General features: G+C 53.1%; 2 protein-coding genes and 1 long non-coding RNA gene across 19 annotated transcripts in view; 2 read left to right on the forward strand and 1 right to left on the reverse strand.

Moving 5' to 3' along the window:
• The window catches only part of MAP3K14 (mitogen-activated protein kinase kinase kinase 14), a 46,978-nt gene extending 45,269 nt beyond the window's left edge, over positions 1-1,709 (forward strand). For both annotated transcript variants that reach the window (XM_038547043.1, XM_038547044.1), the window contains exon 16: positions 18-1,709. In XM_038547043.1, coding sequence (XP_038402971.1) covers positions 18-182 — 165 coding nt within the window. In that variant the 3' untranslated portion in view covers positions 183-1,709. The remainder of the gene's footprint in view (positions 1-17) is intronic.
• The window catches only part of LOC111097342, a 25,598-nt gene extending 13,955 nt beyond the window's left edge, over positions 1-11,643 (reverse strand). For 4 of the 9 annotated variants that reach the window (XR_005364351.1, XR_005364355.1, XR_005364350.1 and 1 more), the window contains exons 1-3: positions 11,429-11,643; positions 10,856-10,990; positions 6,388-6,449 (exon numbers count right to left, since the gene is read on the reverse strand). This is a non-coding gene — a long non-coding RNA (uncharacterized LOC111097342). Of the gene's footprint in view, positions 1-2,825; positions 6,257-6,387; positions 6,453-10,855; positions 10,991-11,428 lie in introns of those variants that run through there. The other 5 variants (XR_005364353.1, XR_005364352.1, XR_005364349.1 and 2 more) reach the window with 3 other exon arrangements.
• On the forward strand, positions 2,512-17,099 carry SPATA32 (spermatogenesis associated 32). 8 transcript variants are annotated; one of them, XM_038547050.1, is made up of 14 exons: positions 2,512-2,617; positions 9,302-9,356; positions 10,219-10,273; positions 10,598-10,748; positions 10,785-11,006; positions 13,838-13,892; positions 14,082-14,330; positions 14,448-14,497; positions 15,318-15,461; positions 15,832-15,903; positions 15,988-16,108; positions 16,316-16,494; positions 16,600-16,758; positions 16,945-17,099. In XM_038547050.1, exons 1-14 carry the CDS (start codon positions 2,605-2,607, stop codon positions 17,079-17,081), a joined length of 1,662 nt encoding a protein of 553 aa, XP_038402978.1. In that variant the 5' UTR covers positions 2,512-2,604; the 3' UTR covers positions 17,082-17,099. The 8 variants fall into 8 exon arrangements, 4 of the variants coding, with proteins under 4 accessions (XP_038402978.1, XP_038402975.1, XP_038402977.1 ...); XM_038547047.1 differs by having other exon boundaries at positions 2,513-2,617; positions 10,598-11,006; XM_038547049.1 differs by having other exon boundaries at positions 2,513-2,617; positions 10,598-11,006; positions 14,106-14,330.
• Positions 17,100-17,126: the final 27 nt, after the last annotated feature.

Here is a 17,126-nt window from a genome sequence, read left to right on the forward strand (position 1 = left end):
GTTTGCTCTGCCCCCAGATCCCAGCCGCAGCCTTCAGCTTGGTGACCAAGGATGGGCAGCCCGTGCGGTATGACATGGAGGTGCCAGACTCGGGCATCGACCTGCAGTGCACCCTGGCCCCTGATGGCAGCTTTGCCTGGAGCTGGAGGGTCAAGCATGGCCAGCTGGAGAATAGGCCCTAACCCAGCCTTCCACCACTGGCTCCGCTCTTCTAGAAGCAGCCTGCCTTCTCGGTGCTCAGTGCTGACCCTGACACACAGGCTCAGCCCGCTCCTGGGGATCTGCCAACCCTGGCTCAGCGGTGGGCCTAGGGACAAGCAGAATGCCTCCCAGGATCTCCTGTGACCTGCCAGACCCTGCCAGGAGAACACCTCGTGCCCACATGAGGAGGAGGAGGGAGGCAGGAGGCCTCCTCCCGTGGGGAACAAAGATGGTCTTCTCTGCCCCGGTCTAGACAACAAGCTGACCTGACGTGTTTGGATCAGTGACCACTTGCTGGCCGTCAGGGTAGAGTAGCTTCCGGCCTAGGTCAAGAAGGGGTGAGCAAGTCCCTTGGCTTCAGAGCAGGTGGGAGAGTGTCAAGTGCCTGAGGATGCATACTCAGGTCCAGTACAGGAGTGAGGCAGCAAGCGTACCCACCCTTGGGCTAAAGGGGAGCCCTCTGACCCCCCCTCTTGTGGCCATCGAAGCCTCTTTTTAGATCTAGAAACTCTTCTGACAGAGTCAGGGAAGGAGCCATGCCTGATGCTGGGAAGTCTCCCTGGGAGACGACAATGGCACACCGTCAGGGTGTAGCAACACGGGTCCAGAGCCGAACTCAGCTTCCGCCCAGGACCACAGATGTCTAAGTGAAATGGTTCTCAGTCCCCAAGCACATGTCCCTTTGCTGCTGGCCACCAGTCTTTCCCAGGGCAGCAGGCCTCGAGCCCCGGCTGCAGACCCAGCGCTGCACATCACTCACTGGCACTCAGCCACCTCATCTGTAGAAGTGAAGGGTGGTAGGTGCCCTGGCCGACGGGAGCAGTCTGAGGATGGGGTGTGATCTCATCCATGTGGAAGAAAGTAGCAGGTGTGAGCGCTACTCTTCCCTCCGGCCACGGCTTTAGACATCGTGCACACCAGCTTCCTGAGACACAGCCCAGGCCTTACACTCACACTGGCCCTGCCCTTCCCCTCTCTCAGGGGCAATGCCAACTGCACTTTGCACTCTGATGACCTCAAAGCACTTTCATGGCTGCCCTCAAAGAGGGCAGGTCAGTGGTTCTGCATGCGCAAAAGCAGGCCAGGAGATGGGGTGAAGGGATTTGAGTCTTGACCTGTCTCCATGCGCATGACCCCTCAAACCTCTGGATTTCTTTAAGATGAGCCCCCCCACCACCATCACCACCTACCCCATTTCCCCAACCCAGTCTCTTCTTCAGTGGGCAGGGGGGGGCTGATCAGGACTCATGTAGCATTAATCAACTGTGAATCCTTGTGTGAGGGCCTGCTAGCCTCCACTCCTGGAGGTAAGGGGTGTCCCCTGGGAGTCCTTGGGAAGAGCTCATCCCCGTGTCTTGCCAAGGTGGCCTCTGTCCAGCTATCCACATCGAGCCATTCTGCTCCCCAGGGAGAGACCCCGGCCCCCAGCACATAAAGAGCTGCAGCCTTGGTACTGCAGAGTTCGGGTGGTACTCTTTGTAAGCAATAAAGTTTGGGGTGATGACAAATGTGTTAGGGCATGGCTGTCCCCACTCTTGCCTACCTCAGATCCTAACAGCTGCCTCCCTGCGCCTTCTTGGTGGGATCTGGTCAAGGCTGCCCTTTATATTTGGCAAGAACTGTTTGTAGCCCTTGAGTGAGGTTACTTTTCCCACCATCCTCCCAGTGAGAGCTTCCAGTCCTATATTTGCCCTATCCATTCAAACCAGTTAGGCAAGATGCTCCAGCCAGTCGCATCTTGCCCCACCCAGTCCCTGGTCAAACACTGCCAGGCTGAGGAAGAGAGGTCGAGAAGGCCTGGGCAATGTCCTGACGTGGATAGGTGGGAGCACACCAGGAGCCCAGAACAAAGATCGCCCAGCCCTCTCCCAGCCCTGAGTGACCAGGTGACTTTCAGGAGTGGGTTCCTGGGTGATGGGGCAGGGGCCCATCTGAGGATGGATGCCACTGACACACAGGGCACCTCGTCAAATCTGGCTCCACACTCCCTGAAGTCTTGCTCAAGTATGTATGTGTGTGTTGCCTGGACACGTGCACACTTGGGGTCAAGGCCGGAGGGGTCCTGCACCGCAGGAGGGGGCAGGAGCAAGGCCATCCGAGCTTCCCGGTGGCCCTCCCTCTGGGCCTGCTGGGAAGAGCCCCGCAGCCCACGTCTTCGGGGAGCGCTCCGGCCCCTCTGGGGGCCACCCCCCAACGGCTGCCCGCCCACACGCCGCCGGGAATCCGGGGCGTCCCCCCCCCCCCCCGGGCGGCAGGGACGTAACAGAGCTGGCGACATCACAGGCGCCGGCGCCCCCAGCATCTCCGGCGCCCCCCAAAGCCCCCAGCCAAAGAGCGCACTGGAGGCGGAGGGGCAGCAGCCACCAGCCCGCTCCCTGCCTCCCTGACAGAGCCTCGGTCAGCATGGGGGTGACAGGTGGGAGCGGGCTGGCGCGCGGCGGGGCCGGGCGCCGAGGGGCTGGCGGGGCGGGGCGGGCGAGGGGCGGGGAATCGGGCCTGGGCCCCGCGGTGCACGAGCTTGTGCGCACAGGCACGCAGGCACACCTTGGAGTAAAGGCCGCAGGTTCTGGCGACTCTTGGAGGGCTTCTGGGCACGCGGAAGCAACGACTCATGAATTGTCCCAAACCGCTCATAACCCCCAAATCACATTCAGTTGTTCCTGGCTGACGATTGGAGGCTTTGCAGAGAGAAGCAGTTGGCTTCCACAAATACTGGCCTCCTTTGGCCTTTGCACTCTTCTCTAGCAATGAGCAAAAAGCTGTGTGCCCTTTAGGTCTCCACTGAAATGGGGGCTTTCTTCTTGGGACCTTCTCTCCCAGGACATGGGCCAACATTAAAAATGTGCCAAGAACCAACAACCAGAGAGCAGCTTTTCCCTTTCCCAAACTCGTGGGGTGACAAATTTATGCAGACACCTTAAATCACTCCTGTGACATTTATTGCACCCCCTTCAGCTCTTAGTCTTGTGTTAGGCCCTGAGTCTGATGAGTTAACTAAAAATTAAAATGTGGGTAGGACGGCTAGGTGTGTCACACAGAAGATGACACCGGGGAGGTGAGTTGGCCTGTCAGGGATGAGTAGGATTTTGCCAGATGTAAGACTTTCTGAGTGTCTGAAATAGGTGCAAAGGCACTTAGGCACAAAAGCTGCTTTGGGGGAGCTTGCACTCGGGGCAAGGAAGGAGCGGGCTACCAGGAGATGCAACCAGAGGGCAGAGGGCAGACCACACAGGATCTTTGAAGCCACTCTATAGCCTGGATGTGACCAGAGGCTGGTGTGATACAGCAGGCTCACTCTGAGGTCATTAAGCCCAAATTGGAGGGAAATATGGTTGCAGTGGTCCAGCTAGAAGCCTAAAGAGATTTCAAAGAACACAGTGGCCAGTCAGACCTGGGTTCTTCGGGTCAAGGCACTGCTCTTACCAGATGTGTGACCTGTGCAGTTTCATCTGTGAGAGCAGAGTCATGACCACATGGGCACAGAGTGGCTAAGAGGAGGCAAAATGGGAAGCACTCAGCCAGAAGGTAGTCAGTCCTAGGTTTGTGTTGACTTTGGTGTTGGGAGGTGAGGAGAAGCAGTAGGGATGGAGAAAGGGACCTGTACAAAAGGTCAACATCAGAGGTAGGGGAAGTCAAGCTGGAGATGTGAGGGGGGTCACAACCCAGGTTTCTAATTTGGGTGTTAGCATAAAGGATTATCAGGGGAAGAGGGGGTGATCAAGATCTGAGTGATTAGAAAGGAAGATGGGTCAGGCATACAAATCATGCGGGCCACACTCGAATCTGGACATATAAGAGTGTGAACTTGAGGTGAAAAATAGAGGACAAGCCACATGGTCTGGCAGGGTGAGAAGGATGAAGAATTCATTTCTTTGCACAGACTTTTGCTGAGCATCCACCTTGCAGACTCTGTGTGTAGCAGATCAGAGATTCAAAATGGGCAGCCCACACAGTCTGCCCAGCTCTAATAAGGGTCAGCAAGAGGTCCTGTGCTCAGAGGTCTGCAGGGAGTGGGTGGAGGCAACTGGAGGAGATAGACGCAAGGGTTGGAGCTCTGAAGGTCTCCAGAAAGCAAAGCCCTGAGCATCATCACAACAGAAAGCAAGGAACATTTCAGAGATAGGAGACATCTAAGGCCCTAACCAGCGAGAGATACCTTTAGGGAGAGATGTGCAGTTGGTGACTGGAGTTTGAGTCTAGAGCTTAGGAGAAGTGGGAATAATAAATAGAGATTGGAGGAGCTTCTGTGGTCCCAGCCACAGGCTTGGAAGCCCCAAGAGGGCAGAGGCTGTGTGTGTTCATCACTGTGTCCCCTAGAACAGTGCATGGCCCTTATTCAAGGGCTCAACATTTAATTTTATCAAAGAAATTTATGCATGTGATTAAATAGCACTGAAGAGTTTACTCGGTGATGAAAAGCAAGTATCCTCTATAGCACACCCCCAGTCTCACTCCTCAGAACAACCACAATTGTTTCATTTGAACTGTTTTTCTAATTACCTTCTTATCTTTCTACAAGCTATCTTTCTTGGTTTATCAGTTCTAGACATTATCACCTTCCTGCTCTAATGGATCCACCCTTCCCCATCCTCCCAACATCATTTTTAGTCTGCTGATGCTTTTGTAAGTTTAATATACTTATATCTTTATTTTTCATCACTTTAGACAATATCTTTTGATACCACACATAGTAAGATGAAGTTTTTAGTGCCCCTACCTTTCCCTTCAGCTTTCCTCCTGCCCTCCCACCTCCCAGCAACTCTAACCTGTATTTTTATCAAGGTTGGTAACACTTACATTGTCCTATAACCACAACTATGTTTTTCAATTTTTATTTATATGTTGATTCTGAAAGTTGAAACCCTGAATTGTTGTGACTACATAACTACTGTTGACTGCACAACCAATAAAGGTACCACAGTTACTTTTTCTTTCTCAGACAGCTTTTCATTTTTCCTGGAGTTTCTGGTTGCCTTTTCCTTATATTCTTTGGTTTTATCAGTCTTAGTTTTCATCTAGTTAACTATTCTGTCAAGTTTTCTTTATTTCAGAAATCTACTACCCAGAACCCTTCATCATCTTGCCATTCTACAGTTAACATCCTAGGACTTAGCCGCTTTCCTAATAGTGGGTGGACCACTATTTCCTTCTTGGCTCTCTTGTTTCACACCTTTTATTTTGTTTTTAGCACATCCTCAAATAACTTCCTTAAAAAAAAAAAAGAGGAAGTAAATTTCGTAAGTCATTCCATGTCTGAAATGATAGTTTGGCTGGATATAAACCTATACTTTAAAAAACATTTTCCTCAAAATTTTTAAGGCAGCCATTGTTGCTAACTCTGCTGTCAGTATAATTGATTCCTCTCCCCTTGTAGGTGACTGGTTTTTCTACTCTAGAAGCATTTAAGAATTCTTTGTTCCTGGTGCAAATGAACTTTCACAGCAAGGATCTTTTGACATCTATAATGCTGAGTGTTCAGTGAACCCTTTTAAGCCAATGACATCATTCAGTTCATGAAAATTTTGATGTCTCTTTCCTTTTCTATGTTCTCTATTCTTTCTGGATTTCCTTTCTATAACTCAGAACCGTACTGCCTCTTGATCATTTTCTCTCACATAGTCTTGATACTTTGGTTCTACTTTCTGGGAAGATTTTCTGTTTTATTTTCCAAGTCTTTTTGCCAAAAGCTCTTTCTTTCTCCTAATTTTTTAAGAGCATCCTGTTCTTGCTTTTTGGATGCAATATCTATAGTTGAATATCTATATCCCAGAATCACTTAAGGGTTTAGGTATTTTTAAAGCTCCTTTCTGTTTCCCAAATAACCTCTGGTAATCTAGAGTCATCTTTTCTCTTAATCTGTCAATTGCATGTGGGAAGTTTCCTCAAATGTCTGGTGATGCTTGGCTGTTCATGTTTAAGAGTGAAATCATAAAAAGCTGATTGGGAACTGCAGGACTGATTCCCTGGCAGATGTCACTTTAGTATGATCAGGCAGGAAACAGACATATCTCTGTCTGGTTCAAGAAGATCAACAGAATTGACATCTCTAGCCAAACTAAACAAGACAAAAAGAAAGAAGACAAAAATTACCAATATGGGAAATGAAAGAGGTGGCATCACTACAGAATCTACAGATATAAAAAGAATAATAAAAAAATAATGAACAATTTATGCCAATACACTTACCAACTTAGATGAAATGGACAAGGAAACTCCAGGCTCAGGTTCACACACTTCACCTGTGAATTCTGCTAAGCATAAGGAAGAAATAATACCAATTTTATACAACCTTTTCAGAAAACTGCAGAGAGAATACTTCCCAACTCATTCTATGAGGCCAACATTGTTCTAATATCAAAGTCTGACAAAGACAATGTAAGAAAATTATACACCAATATACTTCATGAACCTCATGTGAGATTTCTTTTAAAAAGTTAGCAAATCAAATTCAACACTGTATAAAATGATAATACGTTATGACCAAATGAGATTCATCTCAGGGATGTAAGATTGATTTTAACATTCAAAACTTACAAAAAAAAAAAAAACTTACTTCACCATAAATAAGAGAATTATTAACAATAACATATAACATTATTCATGTTATAGCATCTTATATATAACATATAATAACAGAATATAAAAGAAAAACAGGGGCACCTGGCTGGCTCAGTCAGAATAGCATGTGACTCTTGATCTCAGGGTCATGAGTTAGAGCCCCACATTGGGTGAGGAGATTACTAAAAAATAAAATAAAAACAAAAGAATATAACAGAAAAACTATAATCCTCTCAATAAATGCAGAAAAGGCATCAGACAAAATCTAACATCTCTTCTAACTAAAAACTAAGTGAACTAAAGGGAGCCTGGGTGGCTCAGCCAGTTAAGTGTCCAACTCAATTTCAGCTCAGGTCATGATCTCAGGGTCGTGGGATCAAGCCCACCATCAGGCTCTGTGCTGAGCACGGAGTCTGCTCAGGAGTCCCTCTCTCCTTCTGTCCCTCCCCTGCCTTTGTATACACACACACTCTCTCTCTCTAAAAAGAATAAAAATTTGTAAAAACTAAGTGAACTAGGAATAAAAGGGAACTTTCCTCAACATGATAAAGGGCATCATAAAAAACAGCCAACATCATACTTAGTGGTGAAATACTGAATGCTTTCTCCCTAAGGTCAGGAATGAAGCAAGGATGTCCACTCTCAATTCTATTCAGCATTGTACTAAACATTGTTCTCAGTACACTAAAGCAGAAAAAGGAAATAAGAGACATCCAGATTGGGAAGGAAGAAGTAAAACTCTCTTGAGTCACACACATAATTTTTTAAAATTGTTTAAGTAATCTCTACGCCCAACATGGGGCTTGAACCCATGACCCTGAGATCAAGAGTCACACGCTCTACTGACAGCCAGCCAGGCGCCCTAGTCATACACATTGTTTATGTAGAGCACTCTATGGAATCTACAAAACAAAACAAAAAACTAGAACTGATAGGACTTTAGGATGGCTACAGGACATACAACTCTATACACAACAATCAGAAGTTGGAAACTAAAATTATTTCACACACTACAGAAGGTCACCTGAATCCCTAATAGAACATTCCCAAGTTGGGCATAGAGGTCCCTAGTCGAGTCAACCTCAGACTTTTGCTTTCAACCCCTAGTGCCATGATGAGGTTCATACTATAACACTTTCTCTTCCTATCCACACCCAGTTGCTCTCCATGGAAGGGTTTTAGGCTTCCATGGGTGTTGATTATTGTCCAGGGAAATTTTGAAAAGTGAACAAAGGAAGGCTCTGAGCCAAGAGGCCTGGAGAAAAGCAGCACTGGGGGGTAGATTTGAGCTGGAAATGGAGAGACGTGGGGAAGAAGCCAAGAGAACGTGGCAGTCAAGTTGGTAGAAGATTCCAGAGACCACTGAGCTGGCTCTTGGGAGCCTATCCGTGAAAGTACATTCTTAGCCTGGCCATGCGGCTGATCCAAGGTGCCCAGGCCCAGGAGGAATGTGGATGTGCCCAAATCCTAGATGCAGAAACAGCCTCTACATTTCTAGAAAGAGGCCATGGCACATTCTGATCCTTTGGATATAATTCTGGGAGCAATTCTTAGCCAGAGCTGAGGCTGTCATTTCCTGCCACACTTGAGGCTCGGGGGATCCAGCTTTCTCAGTGCCATGACAGGTCCACGATCAACCCTCATCTACTACCCCAGGGAAGAGAGAATGGGACAGCCTGGTGCTCCAACCCCCCAGAGGATGAAAAAGCAGCTTCTTCAGTAAAAGATACAAACCTCCAGGGAGGTTACTGGGGTAGGGAAACCTTCCCCAAGGTGTTGTTCAGTCTCTTCTGCAGAGAATGATGGGAACTCAGAAATCAGATTGCTGTCAGCGTCACCTCAGATCTGCCTAGGAGTGAGAACCTTGGCCTGCACTGGGGGTGTGGGTGACCCCAGGATGTGATAGGGTGAAAAGTCTGGAGGAGAGGAAGGGCTTCAGGGTAGGAGGGGCCAGGATTAGGGTGAGTGACAGATCTGAAGCCTGGCCAGAGAAGAGTGGAGAAAGGTGGCAGAGGAGTAGGAATGGAAGGTTGGGGGGGGCGGGTCCCCACGCAGTCACAGACTCCTGAGTAGAGAGTTAAGAATTTCTTCAGTCAAACCTGCATTCAGTTCCTAATGTCGGCAACCATCAGATGAGAGACCTTGAGCAAATGAACCTCTTCTCATTTTTTGTGTGTGTTGAATTAATGAAATAAAGCACAGAAAGTGCCCAACACAATGCTTGGGCTGGCAGCACTCCATAATGGCAGTGAAGCCAGTTAGCATCCATCCTTGTGGAGGACGGTGACGGATAGGGGAGAGATAAAGGAAAGGCAGATTTGAGCATGGAGGGGCACAGATGTGAAGGGCAGGGCTGGTGACACCAGACAGAGCAGGGAGCAAGGGGCAGTATGGAAGAGGGGGAGGGAAAGGGCTGAGATGCAGGATAGGGAGGGAGGGAGGGAAGGGGTAGCTGGAGCAGCAGCACCTGCCCAGGCTCCAGAACCCTCCAGGGAGGTCCCCACCTACAGCTCCTCTGCCCTCACCTCCTTCTCCCTGCCAGGTGCCAGTGGATTTCCCTGCTGTGGCAAGGAGTCAGTGGACATTGTGGATACACAGTGAGAGCCAACTCCTCACCCTCCAGGCCCACCAACCCTTACCCCTTGCCACCACTGCCAAGTTTTCACACACCCCCAACCCAGGATCTCCTTTCCTCTTGCTTCTTTCCACAATCTCCCCAAGGGCAGTGTTGTGGGGAGAGTCCTACCATCGCTCTTCTGCTTCTGCCTCCAGCCCCTGACATTAGTAACGGCTGAGGGGTGGAGGGGCTCACTCGGGGACATGGATGGGAACAGACCCCTTCTGCCTTGCTCTGAGGACACAGCCACCCGAGATGAGGGTGGGCAGGTAGATGCCTGAGGAAGGAGACGGAGTCCCAATGGCTGGGCACTGAGGGCACTGGCCCAGGTGCCAGCAAATTGCCAATAAGAATTGAAGGGATCCTAAACACACACACACACACACACACACACACACACACACACATCCTCCGCCTTTCAGATCTGCCAAGCTGAGGTTGGGCAAGTCAGGAGGAGGGCATTGCCTTGGGCTTCCTCATCCATAGAGAGCCAACTTCTGGGCACTGATTCTCCAAGCGAGCTCCATTGGCTCACTGGAATACTTGATTAAAATGAAGAACCCTGGGCCTTACCTCCAACTAACCGGATCCCTCTTTGGGGTAGGGGGCAACTTGGCCAGCTCTCCAGGCACTTCCTAAACTCACTAAAGATTGAAAATGCTAGTCCAGAATTCTTGGTGGATGCAGAGATGTGAAGGGAGTGGAGGAGCCAGGGATATCTTGCCAGCCCCTGTACAAGGTGGGGGGGCGGGTCTTGAGGGCCCCAGAGACCTCCATCCCCCTAGAGTCACCCCACCCACCCCATGGAGGTCTGTCATCCACTCTGTCTCCTTCTGTTGTAGGGGTAGCAAAAACCAACCCCAGTTCCAGCTGGTACAAGAGGAAGATGAGATCAAGGTAACAGTAGGCAGGGTCACCTCTTATGGGGAAGCAGTAGGTAAGGGGCTCGATTCTATAAGGCCCATCTTCCCTAAATCTTTGGCAATTCCAGGCCCCTGTACCAGGCCAGTGTTGGCATGTTCTTGCACACCCACCCTCACCACCTACCCCACCCTGCCTTCTGCCCCAGGCAGGTCTCTGCAAAGAGGCAAGTGGAGGGGAGGGAGTGAGTGATAGGGGGTAGGGCAGTACAAGGAGGAAGGCAGGAGAGAGGGCCGGGGAACTGGCACCAGGAAGGACCTCAGGGGCAAGGCCTCCTCAGCTTTAATTGAAACTTTACAGCTGGAGAAAGAATTGCTAGAACTAGAGCCTCCACACAAGGTGGGCCTGGATCTAGAGCCAGAACTGGAGTTGGAGGTGGAGCCGAAGGCCGAGGACTCCGAGCAACTCAAGTATAGGATAGAGTCCCTCCAGCCCGACACGCTGCCTGACCCGCAGCCCGACACGCAGCCCGACACGCAGCCTGACACGCAGCCCGACACGCAGCCCGACACGCAGCCTGACATCAGCCAGTGGAGCATCAGGCCAAATTCCAGCTACCTGAGTTCAGCAGAGGAGGACCAGGTGTCCACCAACCATCGCTCTATCTGTGTGCAGACCTCTAAGCACCTCTTCTGGGCAGACAAACTCATCCAGGCCTCGGAGCACAGCCTGGAACGGATGACTGACACTCAGCTGGGCAAGAACAAAGGTAAGACCATTAGCCATCTGGGCCAGCAGTCTGTCCCCAAGGACACCACGTGCTCCAAGAAGCAGCTCCAGACCCCCAGTGCCCAGCCAGCTCCGCCAGCCACAGACTCCCAACAGCTACCAAACCCCTACCCATCCTCCTCCAGTCTCTCACCAGCCATCGGTCTGGAAGAGCTGGTCAACTTTGCCTCTTCCTTGGCTGTGGCCTCTTCCAGCAAGATGGACTTGCCCAACTTGGAGCACATGATCAAAGCTCCACCCCAGAAGGCCGAGGCGCCTTCTACAGATCCCACCACCCAGGTGGCCGTGGACCAGCCCGAGAAGAAAAAGCTTACTAAGGAGTTGCCAGATAGACCACCACTTAAAGCCAGGGAGTCACAGAAAGCTCAGAAGCCACAAGACAAGAACTTCTCCCACCCTTACCTCGACTTCAGCAAGCCGGGGATCAAGAGGGCCACCATTAAAGGAGAAGTGAAGCTTCTCCAGCCACCGGCCATGTCCCCTCTGCCTCAAGGAGACATGAAAGAGTAAGTGAGGCTGGCTCACGGCTTCCCACCACAGGGGGTGCTCCAGGATGGGCGGGCCCACTCTTCACACAGCTGGATGGGGGGTGGAAATGGAATGAGGGACTAGGTAGGGGATGGGGCACGCTGTGATGTCTCAAACTCAGTGACTTCATAAAGGCTGCTGGAAACAAGGTTCCAGTGGACTGAGGCTCGGTGCCAGGGCCAGGGCTGGAGGAGGCCCCAGGGACCATGGAGGGTGAGCATCTCGGGGCCCAGGCAAGGACCTGGGTTCAACATGGGAAGTTAGGGTTAGGAAGCTTGGTCCCCAGAGGGTAGATGGCCTCACTCTCATGGGAAATGTTTGAGTTAGCATCCGCCCCGCTGGGAACCTGATGGCCCCAGGCCCAGGACCCCTCTGTGGAGCATGGTGTGAGAGAACATGGCTCTCCAGCGGCCCTTGCTTCCTGGTGACAAATGGACACCACAGAAGGTCAGCTGCCTATCAGCGTGCAGCAGGAAGAGGCCCTCTTACCCCGGGGGGCCTCCTCGCAGAGGCCTCTGGGCTCACCCCTCTCCCTGACCCTGCCACTGGGGCCCAAATGACACTCTCTCTTTTGCGTTGCAGCTCGGTGCCGGGAACCAGGAAAGGGAGTCCATTATTGCTGAAAATCCATTTTAAGGTGTCGTCCCCCACTTCCCCAGAGAAATGACTAGACAAAACCAGTAAAGCCTCCAGTGCTGGCCTCCGGCTCAGACTGTTTGTGCAAACGCTCTGGACTAGTGAGCTTACCTGGCTGTGGCGTCCTGGTCTCAATTTTTTAGGGATGCCACCCATTTTTTTTTTCTTTCAAGACTTTATTCAAATTCTAGTTAGTTAACATATTGTGTGGTATGAATTTTAACCCACCCTCATTTTTTAGCTACCCCAGCCCCCCTGCTCGCCCGTCCCCAGAGGCTCACCCAGCCATGTTCGGCCCCTACTCACTGCCCCTGGCTTGTTCCACTTCACTCACACCTGTCCAGACCTCTCAGCCTGCGGCAGAGGCTCATGACCAGTCTCGGGGAGACCTTGGCACCTTCTCTGAGTCTTTGGCTGTCTTAGGTCATGAAGCGAGGCTTCCTCTCGGCCTGAAGCCGTGTTGGGATCATTTTAGGGGGGACCTCCTGGGGGTGGGCTGGCTGGGCAAGGAGGTGAGTTTGAAGGGAGTTCTTCTGTCTAGTGTGGGGGCCTGGCATGGGGAAGGCACGATGTCCAGGGGCTGGAAGGTACGGGAAGAAAGAAGCCAAAGGACTGCCCCGCTAGGGGCCACAGCCTGGAACTAGAAGTATCTCAAAATGTAGGGGAGAGCCCATATGTAATGATGTACTTCCCCATGCAGCCCAGACACACACACACCAGCCGCTGATTCATACAGCACACAGGCACACACATACACACATCCACTCAGTTCCACACGTCCCACGTGCACAAGCACACATAAACATGCATCTCTGTTAGCCAGACACATGTGCTAAACACACACACGAATGCACAAGTCTCCCCATGTTGGGGGAGGACAGGCAATGTCTTTCCAGAGAAAGATCTGGAAGAGGAGAGCTGGGAGCAAAGCAGGGAAGGGAATTCAGAAGTCGGGGAGAGAGGGGAGGGGGAGGCAGAGCCACAGCTTGGGCCCTGGTCAGCCTCCAGACCCAGCAGTGCCAAGGCTCCCTGTCAAGTGAAAGCTCAGCCTCGCAGATTCCCAAGAGCCTGCCCTGCCTTGAGAGGGGGCTGAAGAGGGAGGTGCCCAGGGCCTAGGAGGGTGAGATTAGAAAGGCGTAACAGTTGGGAATGGGGGGGGGGGGGGGCAGGGGCAGGAAACTGGAAAGAGGAAGGAGGAGGAGATGCAGAGGTGAGTATCCCTGGAGGCGCTGGGCTGTTGGGGAACATCTTCCAGGAGTATTTTGTGAACTATGATTTGTAAGTTTACATGGTTTGGAGGAGGAGATCCTTCTTTCCCAGGGGACCTGGGGTAAGGTGGGTCACAGGCCCACCCTGGGCTAGACCCCTCCTTCCCAAGGCCCGACTTCAGGACTCTAAGGCCTGCTTCTCCCTGGGCCTCTGCCAGCCTGTGTTAGCTTCTGGAGTGGAGTTGCAAATTCGGATGCTTTAAGGGGAGCAGAAACTCAAAAGAGTAGAACAGCAGGTCGCCCTGCCAAGAGAAGCAGGCCTGTGGTGAGGGAGAGTGCACCCTTGCCAAAAGATGTAAAAGTCCAACCCAGAGCAAGCCTGAGGGCTGTGGGCCTGGGGCACTGGACCAGCCTCAGAGCCTGTGACTCTGCCTTTCAGGCAGCCGAAGGCAGAAGACCAGGAGATCCCTGTCATCGGCACAGGGAGCATACAGGTAAGCAGGGCCGGCCAAGGGTCTGCTGGTACAAGCTTCTGCCTGCAGAATCCCCTGGATAAGGGACTGTGAGTGCAGGCTGGTTGGGGGGGGGGGGGGGGGGGGGGGGGGGGGGCTGGGAGGAGGTAGAGCTGAGCCTGGTCTCAGGGTCCCTGGAGTCTGAGCCCCCGGGTGGCCGGGGCCCCTCAGCCCTGTCTTCCCCCTGCCTCCAAGGCCTCCCCAGCAGCCTCGAAGACTGCCCACACAGGACCCAGGAGAGGAGCAGCCCTGCAGGATGCAGAAGGGGAGGCCTCAGCAGCCCACTGCCCTGCCGGCCCAGAGGGAGCCAGCATCCATCGTGGCCACAGGGGCTGAGCAGTGCTCCCGGAGGGCCAGAGGGTTCAAGCACCTTGCAGCTACCAGCTCAGTGAAATCAGGCTCAGGTGCAGGGTCTCAGAGGTAAGGGTAGGGACTGCAGAGTGGGCCTGAGGTGCTGGGTTTGGAATAAGGCCTGCCTGGCCCCGACATCTCTCTGCAGCAGGTGCAAAGCTCCTTTCCACTCTCTTCCTCCTGAAGCAGCTCTGCAGATGAGAACCTGCTACCCCTGACAGCCCGGCTGCTGGCAGGTGAGGGCCCCAGGGCCAGGAGCAGGGGAGAACAAGGGCATACTCACAGCAGAACTACAAGGGGTCACTTCCCCAGAGTCTGGGGCCATTGGGAACAATCATATTGTAACCATTCCTCAATGCCAGGCTAATTGGCTAATCTTTACAATTCCAGGGCTCACTGATGTGTGTGTGTGTGTGTGTGTGTGTGTGTGTGTGTGTGTGTAAAAGAAGGGAGGGAGGGATTGGTGGATAGAAAGGTATTTGGATAATGGATGGATGGATGGATGGATGGAAGGATGGACAGCATGGAAGGAGGAAGGGAGGAAGGAAATTGGGAGAGAGGATAGGGAAAAATAATCTGAGTTCCCCGCCCCCCCGTAGAATCTGGGGCTATGGGGTCAGGGGTATAAGGAACCCCAGTGCCACTGTAATATTGGCAGGGGCCCCTCAAAGCAGAGTAATTTTACTCACCATCATTAATCTTCAGTGCCTGCTAAATGCCAGGTGCCAGCAGGGCCCTGGAGCCTCAGAGCATTGCAGCTCCAGAGCGAGAGTCCAACGGCCAGCCCTGCCCAGTCTCCTGGTGATGTGACCTTGGACACAAGTTTTGAATGTCTTTTCATACCAACATGTCCAAACACAGGTTTTGAACATGAGAATTGAACGGAAAACTTAACAAATGCCAACACACAGTAGCCACTGTTGTTCTTTAAATGTTATAATGCCCCCAGTGTTGGAGAGATCCAAGTCTTCAGTCCCATTCTGAGCTAGACTGGTCCGATCTCTGGGCCCCTGTGTGTGGGTTCACCTTGTTCCCTGCCTCCCTCCCTGCCCTCAGCGTTCCAGGAGATCTTCAAACTGTTCAGCTCTAGCCCGACAGGCACCGTGGACATGCGCAGCATGAAAGCTGCCCTGCGCAATGTGGGCATCCAGCTGAGCCCACAGGAGATGTGTGAGGCTCTGCAGCAGGCAGACTTGGATGGTGGGTATCCCCACCCCTGGCCTTTTGTCCTCCTTCACTTCTGGCCCTGGAGAATGTCTCCTGTGCCCACAGACTCCCTAGCCAGGTCCTATTTTAAAGTTTCCTCTGCCAGGAAGCCCGCTCTGATCAATACATCTATCCCATGGCCCCTAAACATATTTCTGCTGTGTTAATCCTAATCCTGACTTGGGGATCCCCCAGGGCAGGGACTATTTCTCCCCCATTCAACTGGGATTGACATTTGGCTAGAATTGGGACTGGATTCTCTGATGTCTGGAAGGAACTGCAAACAAGCCTCTAAAGCATATGCAGGGTAGGCCTTCTGCAGAGGAGGCACCCACAAAACCCCTTCCTCTCTCTCTCTTCCCAGGTGACGGAACTGTAAGCTTCAAAGACTTCCTAGGTGTCCTTACTGACAGCCACCGCCTGGCTCAGTGCTTGGGTGAGGGGCAAGGCTGGTGGAGTGGGAAGGCCTGGACTGAGGGGAGATTCCTCCTCACCCTCCCCTCTGATCTCTGACCCCCAGGCCAGGTGAGGAACAGCCGGTTCTATGACCCTCAGGGCCTGCAAACCCTTTTCTTAGAAATGCTGTTCAAGCTGATGAGCCAGGGCTTCCTGCCCCACAAAGTGGTGCAGGAAGTGATGAGGTAAGCCCCTGTCCCCAGCTTCAGGGCCCAGGATGGGGGAAGCAGATGCTGCCGGGCCGGGTGCCCTGAGGCTCCTGCCCCAGAATCGGGAGCCCTGAATTCTGGGTCCGTTCCTGTCGTGCTTTGGTTTCCGGGCCTTCCAGACACAGAGGTGGGGGGAGGCGGGGTCTGACTAGGCGGGGGCGCCTCCCCTCCCCTCCCCTCCAGCTACTACACGAAGAAGCAGCGGGCCCTGCGGCTGAACCCAGGCTGGAAGGGCCGGGCCCGTGGCCCCAGCGGCGCGGTGCGCACTCACGCGAGCCTCACCTTCTTCTGCCAGGCCGCGCGCCTGGGCGGCCTCTCGGGCGCCGAGCTGGAGCGCTCACTGCACAGACTGCACAAAGCAGGTGCGCCCCGGGCCGGGCGGGACCCACCGAGGGGCCAACCCTGACTCGGGACCTGCGGGCAGGACTAGCCTCTCCTTGTCCTCCTCCCGGCCTCCCCGGGGCCAGGTGCGCGCAGCCCCTACTCCCAGATACCTAACTTGGCCGGGCGGACACCCCCAGAAGACCGGACGCGGAACCGAGCCCCACTCCCCGACCTCCGACTTCCCAAGTCCTGCCAGCCCAGCCGCCACAAACTCGGGTCCACCCAGAGGTCCCTCAGCCTGGGTGAGAGCCGCGGGCAGGGCCGGACTCCGGGAGACCCGGAGGGCGGGGACGCTGGACCAAGGCTGGGGCGGAGCCTAAGGAAAGAGGGCAGGGTAGCCGGGCGGGTGGGAAGGAGGGCCGAGGGGGCACCAGCCCCGACTCCCAAGGAAAGCAGCCCCTTGACCCTCCGCACGCCCCCTCCCCCAGAGTTCGTGGGCCAGCCACTAGACTCTCTACGCCCCTGGAAGATGGCTCCCTCCCCCCCAACTCTAGTGCAGCAGCAGCCCTTCTCCCCTTCGCCAGCCTGTTTGCCGAAACCTGCTATGAAAAACGTGTACAAGTAAAGCGTTTGCGGAGCAAAATAGGCTGCGTGTGGTGGGGCGGGCACA

Source organism: Canis lupus, chromosome 9 (genome assembly GCF_011100685.1).
Source record: "Canis lupus familiaris isolate Mischka breed German Shepherd chromosome 9, alternate assembly UU_Cfam_GSD_1.0, whole genome shotgun sequence".
Lineage (NCBI taxonomy): Eukaryota > Metazoa > Chordata > Mammalia > Carnivora > Canidae > Canis > Canis lupus.